At 39.9% G+C, this 19,782-nt stretch overlaps 1 protein-coding gene across 1 annotated transcript in view; it reads right to left on the bottom strand.

The window, feature by feature from the left end:
* The window catches only part of LOC140233725 (uncharacterized), a 79,709-nt gene that overhangs the window by 7,368 nt on the left and 52,559 nt on the right, over positions 1 to 19,782 (bottom strand). Inside the window, exons 14-17 of the mRNA XM_072313826.1 lie at positions 17,110 to 17,250; positions 15,738 to 15,867; positions 15,093 to 15,181; positions 486 to 598 (exon numbers count right to left, since the gene is read on the bottom strand). Of these exons, the coding sequence (XP_072169927.1) occupies positions 486 to 598; positions 15,093 to 15,181; positions 15,738 to 15,867; positions 17,110 to 17,250 (473 nt within the window). The remainder of the gene's footprint in view (positions 1 to 485; positions 599 to 15,092; positions 15,182 to 15,737; positions 15,868 to 17,109; positions 17,251 to 19,782) is intronic.

Raw genomic sequence — 19,782 nt, 5'->3', positions numbered from 1 at the left:
AACTTTTCGCTACCTATTCAAACACATTTTATCCAATGTATCCTATATTGGTACAAAATTTCCAGTTGTTTAACAAGCAATGTCATGAAGGAGAGAAGGTATAAAGAAGCCAAGGGAAGAGATAGACAAATAAGATGGTAAAAAAAAATAAGGAAGGAAGGAGAATTGGACGAATAGTTAGCGCTTAGAAGCAAAAGTAAAAGGGAAGTAGACCTACACAAGTCCCATTTTCACTAACTGTCTTGATTATGTCAGAAACAAGGCAAATCGGAGCAAATTTACTCTCTAAATTCCTCAGATTTAGATGAGGGACAAATCCAAAATTAGATTGAAAATCTCAATCTGATAGATTCAGAAGTCAATCTAATTTTTACGTCTAATTTTGGATTTGCCCCTAGCCCAAATCTCATAGATTGATTTCCAATCTAAGGAATTTAGAGAGAAGGTATTCAATTTTTATGTTCGCAGAAGAAATGATCACCCACCGAGTGATTTTGTGACGAGCGTGTATCGCTTCTCGTTCATGTCGGGCCAGATAGACTTGACAATGTCCTCAGCCGTGACTGCCGCCAGAGAATTCAGGCCTGACGAAACAGTGCTGAGAGAGGGCGGTATAACAAGTGATCGATTACTGACATTAGATTGGGCAGGTAATTCATGACGAGTTTCTCGCTGCTTGCGGATCAGGTTAATAAAAAAAAAAAAAAAAAAAAAAAAAAAAAAAAAAAAAAACTTACCATTAATGTGTGCGGTCACAAGTGAAGTTGTTACACTTACAGTTTGTTTGGTTTTATAGTCATCCATTTAGAGTTATTCATTCTTTGGACATTGCCATATTGGTGATTATACTCTTGATGACCATATGCATGCGCAGGGTTTCACAGATTGATGTCAAGTTAAAGAACAAAATGTGTTACCAATAAAATATGAAAAGTCTCCTTAAATATTACAATGGTTTGTGCATGTGTTTGTGTGTGTGTGTATGTGTGTGCGTGTGCGCGTGCGCGTGCGCGCATGTGAAAGACTTTCAGGAGAGAGAAAGACTGAAAGGAAATGGACGGAAGAAAGAATATTTGTGCCACATGATGGCGAGCAATTTATTGATAGTGGTTAAACTGCATTTTTGTGGAAAGTGTGGTGTGATCGTGTAATTTCAGTGCATTTAATGTTATATAAGATTCATTATCAAGCACGTGATTATGCTGGAATATTAAGTTGGAATATTGTCTCACTTAACGTGACACATCACATGCGCATATGGTACGTAGTTTACATAATACTCCCACGAAATGCTGGGTCACGTAAACCAGCATTGCCTGGACTGTCTTCGTCCTACTTTCCACACAGTACGAGAGAGCATACCAACATTTCGTCGTTGATGGCGTTGTAGGAATGCGGCACTGGCGGAAGGCAGCAGTTAGCAGTGGAGTCGCGATGCGTGGACTGCTGCAGTGCGATTAAAAGGCTTCGCGCTACCGGCCTACAAAGAGGGCGCAAATTGAAGAAGAAAAGGACAAGAGTCCCGAATCGGGACTAAAACTAGCACAACATAGATTAGAAAGCGTTCAGGGCCCTGTTTTGTGAAGTTGTAATTGATTTATGGTTGTTTTCAATGATATAATTTTTTTGTGGTGTAAAGATAAAGATGCAGATATTGTTTTTTTACAGGAAACATTTAGTACCAGAGATATAGAGGACAGATGGAGTTCGATGTGGGAAGGTCCCTGTTATTTCAGTCATGGTTCTAATCACAGTAGAGGGGTGCTTGTGTTAATCTCCCCAATGGTTAATATTGATGTGTTTCAGGTTTTTCGAGATGATGAAGGTAGATATATATTTATAGATTGTAAGATACAAGGTATCAGATTGGTATTAGGTAATGTTTATTTCCTTACAAGAAATTATGAAAGTGATCAATTGATATTTTGGAAAAAGGTTTGTAAAACTCTTGCAAAAATTAATAAGAAAGAGTATCCGGTGATAGTAGGCGGTGATTTTAATATGATTAGGGATATTGAATGAGATTATTTTGGTTATTCTGTAGATAGGACTCCAAAAAGAATTAATCAAGTAATTGAGGAATTCATGTCAGAAAAATTTGGAGAATTACGCATCCTTTGAAAAGGCAATTTACTTTACTCAAAAAAATCCTTTTATGAAAGTAGATTGGATTATTGGATAATATCTGAAAGTTTGGATGAAGTAAGTATAACATGTGAAATAATTCCATATATTGCTCCGGATCATCATGCAATATTTTTGCATTTATATAATAAAACAGGAAATAGATGGGAAAAAAGAAGAGGATCATATTGGAAATTATTTATTATATTGGAGATTACTTACCAGGGCTGTTGAAAGTGAAAGCTCCATTATTTTATAGGGATTTATTAGAAGTGTGGGTAAATACGAAACAAATGAGAAGTAATGTTAGTAATAATGTTAGTAATATTTTGTATAGTGGTAATGTTATAATATTTAATAATAAATATATACGATTAAATAGAAATTGTATATATGATGAAAATATGCATAAAAAGGGAGTTTATAGATTAAAACATATATTAGGAAATAATGGTGAATTGAAATGTGATAGATATTTTAGAGAATTAGGTTTAGGAGTTAAAGACATTTTTTTTGTTCAGATGTATTTATGAAAATATACCAATGGGTTGGAGGAGAAATATGAAAGAAAAAGAACAAGATATTTTGGAAACTGATTTTATCATAGGAGGGAAAACAGTTGATATTAGCAATTTAAGATCAAAACAAATGTATTTGGAATTTCTTAAAGAAAAAGAAAGTGCAGTATTGATTTTTGATAGAATTAATCAAAATTATGGGTTTTCTGTTAAGGAGATACAAAATATATCTTTAATGCCAAGACAATGTACATTAAATAGCCGATTAAGAGAGTTCAGTTTAAACTGATGCATGGTATTGTTTATACAAATCACCATCTTTTCAGGTTTGGTTTTACTGCAAGTAACTTATGCTCTTTTTGTGAAAAAGAAGAAGAAACATACAAACATTTATTTTACACTTGTGATCATGTGAAATTAATCTGGGAATTATGCGAAAAAAATGATAGAGGATGTTGATTTCAAAAATTGTACTTGGGAAGAAATTCTGTTCGGGTGGGAGGAGGATAATACGGGAAAACACCAGTTGTTAAATCATAGTTTAATTTTTGTTAAATATTTGATTTTTAAAAGTAGAGAATATGGAAAGCCGCCTACATATAATGAAATAAAAAATAAGATTTTAGAGGATAGATTTGAGGAATAGAAATTAGCATCAATGAGGGGAACTTTAATCATTCATTTCAGTAAATGGGAAAATTTGAAAATAAGTATGGAAGGACCCGGAGCCAGATGTCCACGGGGAAGGGGGAAGGGAGGGGAAGGGTAGTTGGGAGAGGGAGGGGGAAGGGGAGAGGGGGGGGGGATTAAAGGGAATATCGATTCCATTTGGTTGTATATCGATTTTATTTGGGTGTATATTGATGTGTTAAACATTTTTTTTTCCTTATGAAGCACTGTCATGTTGAAAGTACAGCTCCATTTAATATAAATATTCTTTTTTTTTATGAATGCACAGTCATGCTAAAAGGACAGCTCCATTTGATTTTAATGAAAGTAAGTAAGCAGTGTGTGGTGTTTTTTTTTTTTTTTTTTTTTTTTTGGTGCATTGTATATTCTTTACGAATGCACTGTTTCTGCTGAAAGTACAGCTTGGTTTGATTTCATTATAATTGTGCCTTGTTGAATCGTGGATTCTATGATACATGTGATTTGATTTATCATGAAACTGTATTGAATATGGAATCAATAAAAGATTATGGAAAAAAAAAAGATAACACGGACGCCAGAACGAATTGAGGTGAACATGAGTGCGCATTTGAAGCCCCTAGGACCTGCCAGATTCATGACTTATAGCAGCACTCTCATGATTGGACACGTTAACTTTCGCAGAGACAAGCAATACGAAATCTACGACATCTACGATATTTTGGGGAGTAGTTTCTTCTTCTTCTTCTTCTTCTTCTTCTTCTTCTTCTTCTTCTTCTTCTTCTTCTTCTTCTTCTTCGGCCGGCACATGTCAAGTCATTTCACCACAGTATGTTGGAGGATAACATATACTTTTTTTGACATAAAAGTGACATCCTTAGGCTTCAGGGGCAATATAAAGATGCCACGGTGTGTATATGTGTGTATGGGGAGGGGGGGGGGTGTTAGAGTCCTACAGACGGGGAAAGGAGTGTGCTAGTGGATGGGCAGGGATGGTATCCCCATCTTCCCCTAGCCTTTTGTCAAGGCCCTCTCGCTGTATGGTGAAGAGAGCCCAGCTGAGTGGGGTTGCGCGAGGGCCTTTTGAGATCTGCTTCGCATCCTTTTGTTAGCCCTTTGAATTACCGACTTTTGCTCCCCGATTTCGGGAGCAAAAGTCGGGGTCCAATCAGCGTGTCTGTCTGCTCGAACCCGATTTGAATAGAGCAAATGCACGCCGCTGCCGCAGACCTCACAGAACTCTACACACAGAGTGTGTAGAGTTCCGTGGCAGACCCCCTCGGGTGGTCAGTGATGCAAGCGAACAGGCATGACCACCAAGGCTGAGGATGCGGGGAGCGCGCCATTCCATTGGTTGACCGGAAGCCATTAAAATGAGTATTCAGAAGGGTTCACGTGTCATGAATAATAATGTGTGAAGCAGATCTCAAAAGGCCCTCGCGCTGGCGCGCTCGGCTGGGCTCGCTTCGCTCGCCCATTACAGCGAGAGGGCCTTGACAAAAGGCTAATCTTCCCCGGGATGAAAATCCAGACCAATCCCCAAAAACTTATGGGTTTTATTATTACTTGTTTGCGTACTTCATAGTTTGTTTGTTTGCTTGTTTTTGTTTGAAAGGTAAGAAATGTTCGTGTAGGTGTGTAGGCGTGTGTGTGTGTGTGTGTGTGTATGTATGCTTGTCTGTTTGTTTGTTTCTGTGCGTGTATTTGTGCCTTGAGCTGTAGCAAATCGAGCAAATCAAACAGGGGTCAAATAGAATTCAAAATGCATACTAATGTATCTTATGAATTACTTTTATGAAGGAGATGGATTGCTTTTGTCCATGTTCGTCGAAATAATAATAATGAGAGAATTTCAAAAAAGGATAAGATGGTTTTGAAATGGCTATAGAGATTTGGAGGCTTTTAGGTTCTCGTTACTCACGAACAATGCCTTAATGTGTCTGGAACAAACAATGCAATTTTGCCGCCGGGTCCCACAAGCCGCTCCCATGATTGAACATTGTGAAATTCATTTATCAATCATGTGTGTATTTCTTCGACAATCATTACGGTTTCTATGGTATTGGGTTTTTCACGAGTCAATAATACTTCAGTTTAAAGGAATCTAATGTTCTCTAGAATTTTAATTTTCATATTTTCATATTTTTTTTATTTACATAGCCTCTGTTACACTAAAAGTAGCTATCATACTTTAGCTGTAAATAAATGTATTTTGGATACTCTTACTTTAATCAAAAATCATTATTGAAAGAGCAGATCCACGTCTTATGACTCGTGCTTTTTTAATCACTCTTTTTCATTGTCAAATTATGTATACTGTACTTTTCTGTCAACCCTGAAAATATGCATTTATCTCATCTTATTATTCAATTCATTTGTACATCGATTTTATAATATAGGCCTACATTATATTTCACCTTTTTACGGGACCTTATTCTTAAGAAAGCTTTCAAACAATATGATTTACGAGACGTGGGGCCTACTGGTATGCTTTGTATTACACTCTTTTGTTGGACTGGAAAAAAAAACAACAACAACAACTATAATGGAACTGATATGTGCTTGGGAACCCGTGTGTAAATCGACAAGGAATAACAGGTACTGGTCTGTTGCTATTCTTATAAGTTATGTGTAAGAGGGAGGAGAAAGATAATAAGTTTGCTCCAGAATTGCCGTTGGCCCTTCGTCTATCACCGTATAGTCATAAAGAAATCATTGATTCAGTCATTGAAAGCGTCTTGGAAAAATAAAAACATTATGAAAGAAAATGTCATTGCTCTGCCAATGTTTGTCTACGCCTCAAAATTCAGCGACTGTCGAGACTGTGAAGAATAACTACACTATTGTAGAGGCATGACTTTTGCACACAAAGCCCTGACAGAAACGTAGAATTCACTCACAAATCAAGTAGGGAACACCGTTAGCACAGAAACTGCAAGCTCCTTGAAACAGGCGTGGAATCACGAGAAACGAATTCATTGTACTGTGACGTTTGGCGATATATCGATCAGTTTTGGGCGGGTTTGTGCAATTGAGCAAAATATGTGAACTTGGCATGACGTCGATTGAGTCGGGCGTGCGAAAGTGGCACAAAAATAGTTAATGGAACTAATTTTTACAGAAAGAAAAAATATACAAACAATTCCAGAAAAAAAAACAACAACAACTAGAAGAAAACAATCGAGATACAAGGTCCTTCGAAATTTGCCTACACAGTCAGCTATATAAATCAGATATTGAAAAATAATAAGAATTTGAATGAAGAGAAATATATAAAAGAAACAACCTGCCTTCCACTTTCTGGCGACGTCTGAGTTGATAACAGACAGGTATAAACATTGTTTCTGACTTATAAAGGCAAATATTTCACTTCAACTCGACTCCTGACTGTACATCAAATATCAATCTTTGAAGAGCGTGCGTCATAATCCTTATGAGGTACCTCGACATATTTCTAGAAGTTTTCATTTTGAATTGTATTTTTGCCAAAGCAAGGCAGAAACACGTCAAGGAATCAGTGCAGGACCACGAAGCAAAAGTAAGAGAATCAGAGTTTACAATAACAACTACAACAACAACAACCGAAGCGTCACAAACAACTGCAAGTAGTACAGTAACGAATCAACACAAATGCAAAGAAATTAATTTATGTGGGCGTAACAACAATTATGAGGGTTCAGGGTAAGACAGGATACCAGGGGCACGGTGAAAGGTTCAGAAATCAATGTCAAAGGAGGTGGGGATACGAGTCGTTGGGCGTTTTTAGGATAGAAAAAAGAAATCAGTTTTCTTCTCGGCTTAGCCATGTTGCGGTACTGATCTAGCTCCCTCTGCCACTATTGAGTGTTGTACGTCTGAAGGTTGTTCTTGACACTCACGTGTCTTTGTTCCGTTGCACAAGCAATGGACAATATGCTCGGCAACATCAGTAACATGGGTCAAACATTCGATTCCCCTGGGAATGGTTAATTGTAGGCATAATAGTTTTTTTTTGTGCCTAAAATAGGTAGTTTATCTATCGAGAGTTTATGCGTATCAGGGCAATTACCCCCCCCCCCCCCCCCGGCTAAATACTGGTTAGTGACAAGGCTAGAGTAAAGATTATGGTTATTGTTATGTTGAGGCTATAGAGTTTGGATTAGGGCTAGGATTAGGGTTAGGGTCAGAGGAAGGGTTCGGGGTAATTGCCCAAGGGGTAATTGCCCTAGACGCACTTTATGATCAAACAAAACGGAGAGGTCCATGCTAGTACAATCGATTATTATTATGAAGTCAAATCACTCGAGTATACTTCTTTTATGGGGCAAGTGCAACTCTAAAATGAATGCTTGTGCGTATGTCGACTCGTTCTGATCAAAACAGAATTCCCGGGGACAATATACTTTAAGATCACTCCCAGGTTTCGGGTCACGGGGGCCGCGCCTATCGAATGGTTTTCTTTGAGCTCGGTCCCTTGCTTGACTGTGCCATAGACCGGGGGCCCAGAAGATTTATTCAGCTGAAAAGGGTCACACTTTTTAATGGTCTCATCATATAGGGATGTGTCCAAGGGTCAATAAAATGCATTGCTGGCAAGTCACATCTTGTACCGTAAGCCTAGGGACCACAAAAAGGGACCCCGAAAAATGGATTTATTCAGCCGAAGGGGGTCACGGACAAAAGTTGGTAGATATTGTTCCTTTGGGTGTACTTATCATGAAAACAGCAATGCCAGCTATTTTATCCTGTACGGGGCCCCAGACAGTAGCCCCAAAGGGCCCCAGAAATATGGTGTTATTCAGCTGAAAAGGGTCACGGCTACTTTCTTTTGCAATGGAAGTAGTTCCCATCAGAGATATCCAAAACACCAATGCCAGCTATTTTATCCTGTACGGGGCCCTAGACAGTAGCCCCAAAGGGCCCCACCCCCCATAGGCCTACATACGTACAAACACACACAAACATTGATTTTATTCAGTTGAAAAGAGTCACGGCTAATTTCTTTTGCAATTGAAGTAGTTCCCATCAGAGATATTCAAAACACCAATACCAGCTATTTTATCCTGTACGGGCCCCAGACAGTAGCCCCAAAGTACCCCACCCCCATAGGCCATACGTACACACACAGACAAACATTGATTTCATTCGTGCAGCTGAGAAGAGTCACGGCTAATTTCTTTTGCAATTGAAGTAGTTCCCATCAGAGATATTCAAAACACCAATGGTACCAGCTATTTTATCCTGTACGGGCCCCAGACAGTAGCCCCAAAGTACCCCACCCCCATAGGCCATACGTACACACACAGACAAACATTGATTTCATTCGTGCAGCTGAGAAGAGTCACGGCTAATTTCATTTGCAATGGAAGGAGTACCCATCAGAGATATCAAAAACACCAAAGTCAGCTATGTTATCCAGTACGGGCCCCCGGACATCAGCCCCAAAGGAGCTCCCCCCCCCCCCCCCCCCCCGACACACACACCCACACTAGTTTCATTCAGCTGAAAAGAGTCACGGCTAATTTCTTTTGCAATGGAAGTAGTACCCATCAGAGATATCCAAAATACCAAAGCCAGCTAATTGTATTTTATCCTGCACGGGGCCCCAGTCAGTAGCCCCAAATTGCTCCCCCCCCCCTCCCCACACACACACACATTGATTTTGTTCAGCTGAAAGGGTCATGGCTACTTTCTTTTGCAATTGGTAGTAGGCATACTCATCACAGATATCCAAAACACTAAAGCCAGTTGTTTTATCCTGTACGGGGTCCCAGACAGTAGCCCCGAAGTGCACCCCCCAACACACACACACACACACACACACACACACACACACACACACACACACACACACACACACACACATTAGTTTCATTCAGCCAAAATGGGTCACTGCTAATTTCTTTTGCAATGGAAGTATACCCATCAGAGATGTCCAAAGCACCAAAGCCAGTTATTTTATCCTGAACGGGGCCCCAGACAGTAGCCCCAAAGTGCCCCCCCCCCCCTCTCCACATACACACACACACACACACACACACACACACACACATATATATTGGTTTCATTCAGCCGAAAAGGGTCACGGCTAATTTCTTTTGCAATGGAAGTAGTATCCATCGGATATCAAAATACCAAAGTCAGATATCTTATCCTGCACGGGGTCCCGTACAGTAGCTCCAAAGTGTTTTGCTTTATTCTCTTTATTGTGTGCATCTCTTCTTCTTAAATATGCGCTCCTTCGTCTTCATTTTCGCGACAACGACAACACGTCCTCCTCATCATCATCAGTTTTGCTGTTCTGGCAAACATTTTCCAGCGTATCGGCTACGTTCGATTTTAGAGCGGCGAGAGCGGAATACGTGCATAATTGAGTCTGGGAAAGCGTAGGAACAGCGTAGCTAAAGCGGCCAACAGCGTTATCGAAGCAGGAATGAAGCGTCGTAGGAACAGGCCTTGATTTTATACGAGAGTAGAGAACTTAGTGAGAGCGTCGTTAAAGCGGGAAGGTCGTGCTTTGATCAAGAAAGCGGCGCAGCGGCGGGACCATGTCGTCGGTGTCTAGTTTAGACTATATTTCCCGTTCTTGTGCCGCTGTTACTACGGTCAGAAAAACCTGGAATTGTTACGCTCATCCCGCGGTATTTACACTGTCACTACTCTCTCCCCGTTTGAGCTACGATTCAAAATAGGTCAATCTTGATGGGGAGATGAGGAAGAAATTTTGAACCAGTTCAAAATTTCTTCCCAATCTGTAAAATTGCCAGATCCAACCCCATCACCCAAACGCTGCTGCTACGATGCTCCCGGTCCCCGTACACTTTTGCCGCTCTCTCCCGATCTGACAGATTGAATAGATCGGGATGCAGATCTTTATAGTGTAATTACATGTGGGGACACTTTAGGAACACTCCGTGGGGCCCCGTACAGCTATATAACTGGTATCGGTGTTTTTGATACCTCCTTGAATACTACTTCCATTGCAAAAGAAATTATAGCAGTGATTCTTTTACACACACATTGACTTTATTCAGCTGATAAGAGTAACGGCTAATTCCATTTGCAATGGAAGTAGTACCCATCAGAGACATACAAAACACCAAAGCCAGTTATTTTGTCCTGTACGGGGCCCCAGACAGTAGCCCCAAAGTGCCCCCCCCCCCCCAACACACATACACAATAATTTCATTCAGCTGAAAAAGGGTCACTGCTAATTTCTTTTGCAATGGAATTAGTACCTATCAGAGAAATCCAAAATACCAAAGCCAGTTATTTTATCCTGCATGGGGCCCCAGACAGTAGCCCCAAATTGCCCCCTTACCCCCTCCCCCTCCCCCCCCCCCCCACACACACACACACACATTGAGTTTATTCAGCTGAAAAGGGTCACGGCTACTTGCTTTTGCAATCGGAAGTAGTACTCATCAGAGATATCCAAAGCACTAAAGCCAGTTATTTCATCCTGTACGAGGCCCCAGACAGTAGCCCCAAAGTGCCCCCTACACACACACACACACACACACACACACACACACACACACACACACACACACACACATATATATTGGTTTCATTCAGCCGAAAAGGGTCACGGCTAATTTCTTTTGCAATGGAAGTAGTATCCATCGGATATCAAAATACCAAAGTCAGATATCTTATCCTGCACGGGGTCCCGTACAGTAGCTCCAAAGTGTTTTGCTTTATTCTCTTTATTGTGTGCATCTCTTCTTCTTAAATATGCGCTCCTTCGTCTTCATTTTCGCGACAACGACAACGCGCCCTCCTCATCATCATCAGTTTTGCTGTTCTGGCAAACATTTTCCAGCGTATCGGCTACGTTCGATTTTAGAGCGGCGAGAGCGGAAGACGTGCATAATTGAGTCTGGGAAAGCGTAGGAACAGCGTAGCTAAAGCGGCCAACAGCGTTATCGAAGCAGGAATGAAGCGTCGTAGGAACAGGTCTTGATTTTATACGAGAGTAGAGAACTTAGTGAGAGCGTCGTTAAAGCGGGAAGGTCGTGCTTTGATCAAGAAAGCGGCGTAGCAGCGGGACCATGTCGTCGGTGTCTAGTTTAGACTATATTTCTCGTTCTTGTGCCGCTGTTACTACGGTCAGAAAAACCTGGAATTGTTACGCTCATCCCGCGGTATTTACACTGTCACTGCTCTCTCCCCGTTTGAGCTACGATTCAAAATAGGTCAATTTTGATGGGGAGATGAGGAAGAAATTTTGAACCAGTTCAAAATTTCTTCCCGATCTGTAAAATTGCCAGATCCAACCCCATCACCCAAACGCTGCTGCTACGATGCTCCCGGTCCCCGTACACTTTTGCCGCTCTCTCCCGATCTGACAGATTGAATAGATCGGGATGCAGATCTTGATAGTGGAATTACATGTGGGGACACTTTAGGAACACTCCGTGGGGCCCCGTACAGCTATATAACTGGTTTCGGTGTTTTTGATACCTCCTTGAGTACTACTTCCATTGCAAAAAGAAATTATAGCAATGATTCTTTTCACTTAGAATGAAATAATACGGGAGCACTTTCCAGCTACTGGCTGGGGGCCCCTTAACTGGATGGGTTTGTGTTTTACGTATCTCAGCTGTTCATTCCACTGCCAAGGAAAATAGGCATACAATGCAAATGACTGTTTTCACCTAAAAACAATTAATTCATATGGGGTGGGAATACCTTGGGGCTATACCTGTCAAGGGCCCTGCATCCGGGCCAATATCGCAACTCTTTTAATCGAATTCTTTAATGTTGAATTAAATTTAGCAAAAATTTCGCCTAGATGACATGGTAGTTCAATGTCATATTAATCTCTTCATTCAAATTTATTTTGAAACATTCACATTACCTCTAACCTTATTCTAAATTACACTTTTTCAACTGAAATCCATATATAAGACAAGTACCATTCCACTATCCGTTCATTCATAAATTCATAATGATATAGTCACGTGATTACATGCTGCGCTCGTTCATTCAAATTGATTTCTAGCCTTCTAATTTAACATGTTCTGCAGTCAATTAAACAGATATGTTCATGCTTGGCCTCTTTCCTTATTTTCTTTCGTCGTAGTTATTGTTTTGTAAGCATCATAGCATTTCGTGTTTTCGTATTCGTTTAAGAGACTTTGACACCATTTTTTAACGTGCTTTTTGAATCCAAAGAAGTAAGAAGCCACAAATTATCTGGCCGTTACGAGCGCTTTATTACGAGCGGTCGGCCAGTTACAAGAAGTCAAGGTTATGATCCTCAAATGTTTTTTTTTTTTTTTTTATAAGTCTTTCTATGTCTTCTAGAGATATACGTCTGTATATATTGTGCTGTCATGACTATAAAAAATGAAGTTAATCTGCATTACTGGTACACGTATAGGCCTATAATGACATGTATATGAAAGAGAAGGAGCGTTACCAGTCTGGTTACAGAACAACCAAATCCAGTTATACTAGATAAGAAATATGACACTTTTACTGCTTTATAACAGTAATTTATAGATGAAACGAAAACACACATAGAAAGACATGTTAAAAAGATCTGAAACAAAGAAATAGCATGATTTGAATTTGAATGAACACGTTTGGAATTTGACTGTCTTTCGCGAAATTTAATGACTGAAATACACTTTTCTGCAAGTCAAGGCGAATTTGAATGAACGTAGGGTACCAGCCAATTTGAATACCCATTTTACGAATTCGAACCTTCTATCAAAATTAATGAACCAACAAAAGTGCGAAATTGGCTGGGAAAACCTAACTGGCTTTGATGTTTTGGGTATCTATGATGTAAACTAAGGCCTACTTCGATTGTAAAAGAAAAACAACTATGACTCTTTTCAGCTAAATGATGTCATAATAATTATGTGAGGGAGGGGCACTTTATGGCCACTGTAACCTGGGCCCAGTACAAGATGAAATGACTGGTTTTCGTAATATGGTCATCTTGGTTGTGCACTATACAGAAGTATGCTTCCTTTGCAAATTTCTTGAGTGTTTTGCTACTGTAACCTATGGGACCCCGTATACAGGATAAGTGACTTGCTTTAGTGTTTGTGATATCTCTGTTCAGTAGGTCCTGATATTAACGTTACAAAAGAATTTGTAAGACCATTTTCAGCTGATTCATGCAGTACATGTATAATGGATGGGACACTGTGGAGCTACTGTCTAGGGCTCTGTGCAGGATGAAATAACTAGCCTTGGTGTGTTGAATATCTCTGATAGGTACTTCTTCCAGTGCAAAAGAAATTACCCGTGTTTGGGGCTATACTGTGCGGGGCCCCATACAGGATAAAATAACTGGCTTTGGTATTTTGGATATCTCTGATGGGTACTACTTCCATTGCAAAAGAAATTAGCCGTGACCCTTTTCAGCTGAATGAAACTAGTGTGTGTGTGTGTGTGTGTGTGTGTGTGTGTGTGTGTGTGTAGGGGGCACTTTGGGGCTACTGTCTGGGGCCTCGTACAGGATGAAATAACTGGCTTTAGTGCTTTGGATATCTCTGATGAGTACTACTTCCGATTGCAAAAGCAAGTAGCCGTGACCCTTTTCAGCTGAATAAACTCAATGTGTGTGTGTGTGGGGGGGGGGGGGGAGGGGGAGGGGGTAAGGGGGCAATTTGGGGCTACTGTCTGGGGCTACTGTCTGGGGCCCCATGCAGGATAAAATAACTGGCTTTGGTATTTTGGATTTCTCTGATGGGTACTAATTCCATTGCAAAAGAAATTAGCCGTGACCCTTTTTCAGCTGAATGAAACTATTGTGTGAGTATGTGTGTTGGGGGGGGGGGGGGCACTTTGGGGCTACTGTCTAGGGCCCCGTACAGGACAAAATAACTGGCTTTGGTGTTTTGTATGTCTCTGATGGGTACTACTTCCATTGCAAATGAAATTAGCCGTTACTCTTATCAGCTGAATAAAGTCAATGTGTGTGTGTGTGTGTTTGTACGTAGGGCTTACAGGGGGTGGGGCACTTTGGGGCTACTGTCTGGGGCCCCGTGCAGGATAAAATAGCTGGCTTTGGTGTTTTGGATATCTCTGATTGGTACTCCTTCCATTGCAAAAGAAATTATCCCTGACTCTTTTTAATTGAATAAAATCAATATTTGTGTGTGTTTATACGTAGGCCTATGGGGGGTGGGGCCCTTTGGGGCTACTGTCTAGGGCCCCGTACAGGATAAAATAGCTGTCATTGGTGTTTTGGATATCTCTGATGGGAACTACTTCCATTGCAAAAGAAAGTAGCCGTGACCCTTTTCAGCTGAATAACACCATATTTCTGGGGCCCTTTGGGGCTACTGTCTGGGGCCCCGTACAGGATAAAATAGCTGGCATTGCTGTTTTCATGATAAGTACACCCAAAGGAACAATATCCACCAACTTTTGTCCGTGACCCCCTTCGGCTGAATAAATCCATTTTTCGGGGTCCCTTTTTGTGGTCCCTAGGCTTACGGTACAGGATGTGACTTGCCAGCAATGCATTTTATTGACCCTTGGACACATCCCTATATGATGAGACCATTAAAAAGTGTGACCCTTTTCAGCTGAATAAATGCTCTGGGCCCCCGGTCTACCATTTATATCGTGCTAGTTGCCTTCAGAACATGAATGAATGGCATCTTGATCGCTAACACAGATAATGTTCGTTGACCTACTTTGATGTGAATGCAAGAATGCGCATACACACATAAAGACAGACAAACAGACACATACATACACAACACACACACACGGTATGTGAGAGAGGATTACTAATATGTTCCTGTGTGAAAGTAAACTTCAAAGTGAATCGAAAAAGGAATTGGAGCTTACCTGAGAGCTGCGCTAAAGACAGCCGATGTAAACAGTCCTGGTAAACCTGGCATTGAGCCGAAGAGGTACATCACAAAATATGGCATCAGCTGGGTTTGGAAGATAGAATAGCACAGGGAACAACCATCAATCATGGATATGTAAATGTGAAATAAAAAATACCACCCAGAACATATCTGTGAATATGATTCTGGGCTTTAGTTCAGCGTTTATCTATTTCTGTGGGTGTGCTAGTTATACACAGAAATCAGCACATTCACAACATGCAGAACAACAAAAAAAAATGATGTTAAAAAGGGGCAGGCCTACTTCGGATCGGCATGAACTAAGCTCATTTTTTTGTGCTTTAACGTGGGTGAAGATTGAAACTCGAGCCTTTTTCCTCTTCGGTTACAGAAAAGTAACTCCTAAATGACAATTTGAAATGGCAAACCAATCCTGTAAATCGAATAATTGACAGTTTAAAGTTCTTGACGTCGAGACACGGGGAACATCATCTCTTTTTCAAACGTGTGCCGCATCGACCAACGCATTCACAAGTATTGGGCGTTATGATATTATAGATCATCCTCCTAATAGACATGATTGTGTTGAATGCACGCCACACTAAAGCGTTATCTAAGGTAGAATTCTGGCGCCCTTTACCTGGTCGGAGGAAGTGACGTAACCCATGGTGTAGGGGTCGCATTCCACAAAGTTGGCGTACATGACGAGACCGGAGAGGCAGGCGGCGGTAACGACAATCACCATTCCGATTATAGCCAGGAACAACGCCCTATTAATTACCGTAAAAAAAAAGCATTATCCTTCTACACAATTCGTGGAATTCGTTAATGCGTGAGGGTGGTAATCAATTATCACCCACAATAATATTATCAAGCAACAAGCAAACATTTGCCCGATTGCTCATTCAAGTTCCTGTAACAAAAAATGGTGAATATTATATTGTTATTAACATTGATCTTTCTTTATAGACATGTGTTTATCTGTTATCAGCAATATTATACATGTATTTGTTTTTATTTCGTCCGGCTAAATAGTGTAAACAATAGTTAATAAAGTTTACCGGTAGTGTAAACAAGTGGAGAAAAAATTATATCATACTATGTCATATATCATAATCATAATGGCATCATATCACTTTTTATACTTCTTTTCTAAGAGACTCATTATCTTGCGGCAACATCGAGTCATAATGGAATACAAAAGAAAAAGACGACAGCAAATTTTATCAACCATCGTCCTCGACAAAAACAGACACGATCTAGTTTAAGACTTCTCGAATGACGCTGAGACATTTATAATATGGATCAAAATAAAGAAAACTTCTCCATATTCAGTGAGCATTCAAACAATAAGGCGATAGATTATCTCACGCATTTTCCTTTGGCCCAGACTTAGGCCTTAATTCACGAATGTGCTACAATCTTTGTCCATGTTTTAAACTATGGACAGAGACCGTAGTTTTGTATGGGACGCCAAGCGTCGCATGGCCTATTTCGTTACAAAATAGGCCATGTGACGCTTGGCGCCTCATACAAAACTACGGTCTTTGTCCATCATGTCCACGGTTTAAACCATGGAGAAAGATTGTACCACCTTTGTGAATTCGGGCCATAGAGGAGATTAAATTTGAGAGTGAGCTGGTGAGTGACAAGCATGGTAGAAATTACAATACTAGTCATTTGTTTTTCCTTTGTTGTTGTTGTTGTTGTTGTTTTGTTTGATTTCTGCTGTTGTTCTTACTTTTCTTTCTTTTTTAACTGGCCGTTAACGATCGCCCCGTCACTGTACAGGCATGCTAACCTGGAAACATTGAACTGCACATTACTTGAATATGAGACCATTCTGAAGCAAATGATTTTCACACAACAATAGATAGAAATGTACTCTTAAATGAATCCCACAAGGATTGGAACAATCATCCCCAGCATTCCCACTGATTCCCACTGATCAGTTAGTAGCCATCCCCTTTAAACACGCAGATTAATATCCCACTGCAGTACTCAGTACCCACCACTGCGCGGTGCGCTCCTTGCCACACGTCAGATATCGCTGGACCTGTGATTGGTTTACGCCGTACGTGCTACCCCATGTGAAGGTCCCGCCAACAACAACGGACCAAAAGGTGTGTCGGATGGTTGGATCAACGCTGAAGCTAAAGGAATCAAAGTGAAAAAAAAAACAAGGAAAAGAGAGCTGGTGGTGTATTTGAAATTGAGATATTCAGGACGAGATAAGATGAAATATTCACCACACTAGGAGAGTACGCGATAAGTTCTTCGATGCCCGTTTCAAACTCAAAGGCAAATCACAATATAAGGGCGTGTTTGTTAACAAAGATTTAACACCTCTCCGTTATGCTCTCCTGATGAGAGCAAAGAACACACCGACTGTGAAGGGGGTGACAACGAGACAAGGAAAAATCGTTTGCAAGATGGGAGACAATGACTTTGTAACACTCAGATCACCTGATGACTTGTTTGACATTGGGTGTGATGATGTCAAGTATGACGATTTCAAGCTTCGAATCTTGTAACTGTTTGCTAGTGAAATGTGTTTAGTTTTCACTACGCACCATACTATCTATGGATGACAATCATATACCCAATATTGTTTCATATAATATAGACCCTAATCTTTTTGACAGCAGTTTTCAGGACAAATTACATGATTCCTTTATCATATGTCACGTAAATATGCGATCGCTTCCTAAAAATATCAGTGATCTTAGCTTTCTGTTTGAATATACGTTGAATTTCAAATTTGATATCATTGCACTGTCAGAAGTTTTGAATGTTTCCAACACAGGTATTATTTTTCTCTTTAAATGGTTATAGTCTTGAAGCCAAATGTCGAGATGGTGGATTAAGGGGAGGTGGTGTGGGGGCTTATATTAATTCTACACTGAAATATAACCTGTTGAATCATAGAGAAAGTTTATGGATAGAAATTAACATAGAGCGCAAAATTGTAGTGGGCATTATCTATCGTAAACCAAATACAGATCTGGACCAATTCCAGAATAGCTTGTTGAGTGTTCTTGATAATTTGTCAATTGACAAGTCGAATGTCATATTAGTTGGTGACTTCAATGTGAATTTAATACCAACAAGTTTAGATGGTAAAGCTGTCGAATTATTGACCTCCCTGGAGAGCATAGGTTTACATCAAATAATCGCATCTCCCATCAGAGTGACTAGGGACTGCTCAACTCTTATTGTTCACATAAACACCAACATCTCTCAATTCAGAATGCACTCAGGGATCATAGAAACTGATTTAAGCGATCATTTTCCTGATTTGTCGTTTTTGAACATTTTTCCAGTGAAAGCAAGAAAAGCCCAACTAAAAAGACTACACGGTCATATAGAAACTATGATGCTGCTTTATTCTGTGAGGATTTGGGCAAATTAGAAGGGAGTAAAGTTTATAGATGTAGTAATGTTAACACTGCTTACTTGACATCTTATCAATTTCTGAAAGACATATATTATGTGACAAGCATTCGCCAATTCAAAACGTTTTTATAGGCAAAAAGAGAAAATCCCCTAGAAAACCATGGGTGACTTCAGCAATCTTAAAATCTATCAACAAAAAACATAAGTTATATAAGGCATGCAAGGCAGTAAATTTTGAAGGAATTCATACCGCAAAGTATAAAAGATACAGAAATACTCTTGGAACTGTTTTGAAAAATGCAAAGAGAATGTATTACAGTAATTTATTTCATGAGCATAAGAATGATACTAGCAAAACCTGGAAAACCGTCAATGAATTACTGAATGGCGGAAAAAAAGGTAAAAAGAATACTGAAGTGGATAAATTGGTAACAAATACTGATGGAGTAGAAAGGATTATCACAACAGAAAAAGATATAGCTGAGACCTTCATTGACTTTTTCGTGAACATTGGCCCAAAGTTAGCAGAAGTGATTCCAGCAGAGAGTGGAAATCATACGGAATATCTCTTATTGAGAAATGAAAAATCATTATTTTGGGCACCAGTTACACCTGGGGAAATCTGCAATTACTTCCAGGCATTGGATGAAAGGAAAGCACATGGTTTTGTCAATATACCAATACGTTTGCTTAAGGACTCAGCGCATCTAATTTCTGAGCCACTGGCTTATATCTTCAATTTGTCACTCGAAAATGGAGTTTTCCCAGATGCTCTGAAAATTGCAAAAGTTACTACAATTTACAAGAAAGGTTCTAGGGAAGAACCGGGCAATTACACACCAATTTCAGTATTGCCAGTAATTGCTAAGATTTTTGAAAAAATTTGTCAACAAGCGGTTGGTGGATTTTTTGGACGCACACAGTATTTTATACAAACATCAATACGGTTTCCGTAAAAAAATACAGTACTAAGCTCTCTGTAATCAACCTTGTGAATTCACTTCTAACGTCTATCGATAAAGGTAAACACACTATTGGTGTATTTATTGATTTCCAAAAGGCCTTCGACACAATAAACCACAAGATCCTCTTAAACAAGTTGAGTTTTTATGGCATTCGAGGCAAACCTTTACAATGGTTTCAGAGTTATCTTGCGAATCGATGACAAGTAATATGTTACGAGGAAACAGTCAGTAGTCCGAATACCTTAAAGTATTCGGACTACTGACAACGCTCTTCTTAATATATATAAACGACCTGCCAAATTCAACTTCATTTTTTAACTTTAG

This window comes from Diadema setosum, chromosome 10 (assembly GCF_964275005.1).
Source record: "Diadema setosum chromosome 10, eeDiaSeto1, whole genome shotgun sequence".
In the NCBI taxonomy this organism is placed as follows: domain Eukaryota; kingdom Metazoa; phylum Echinodermata; class Echinoidea; order Diadematoida; family Diadematidae; genus Diadema; species Diadema setosum.
This window is presented reverse-complemented; position numbering and strand designations above follow the sequence as displayed.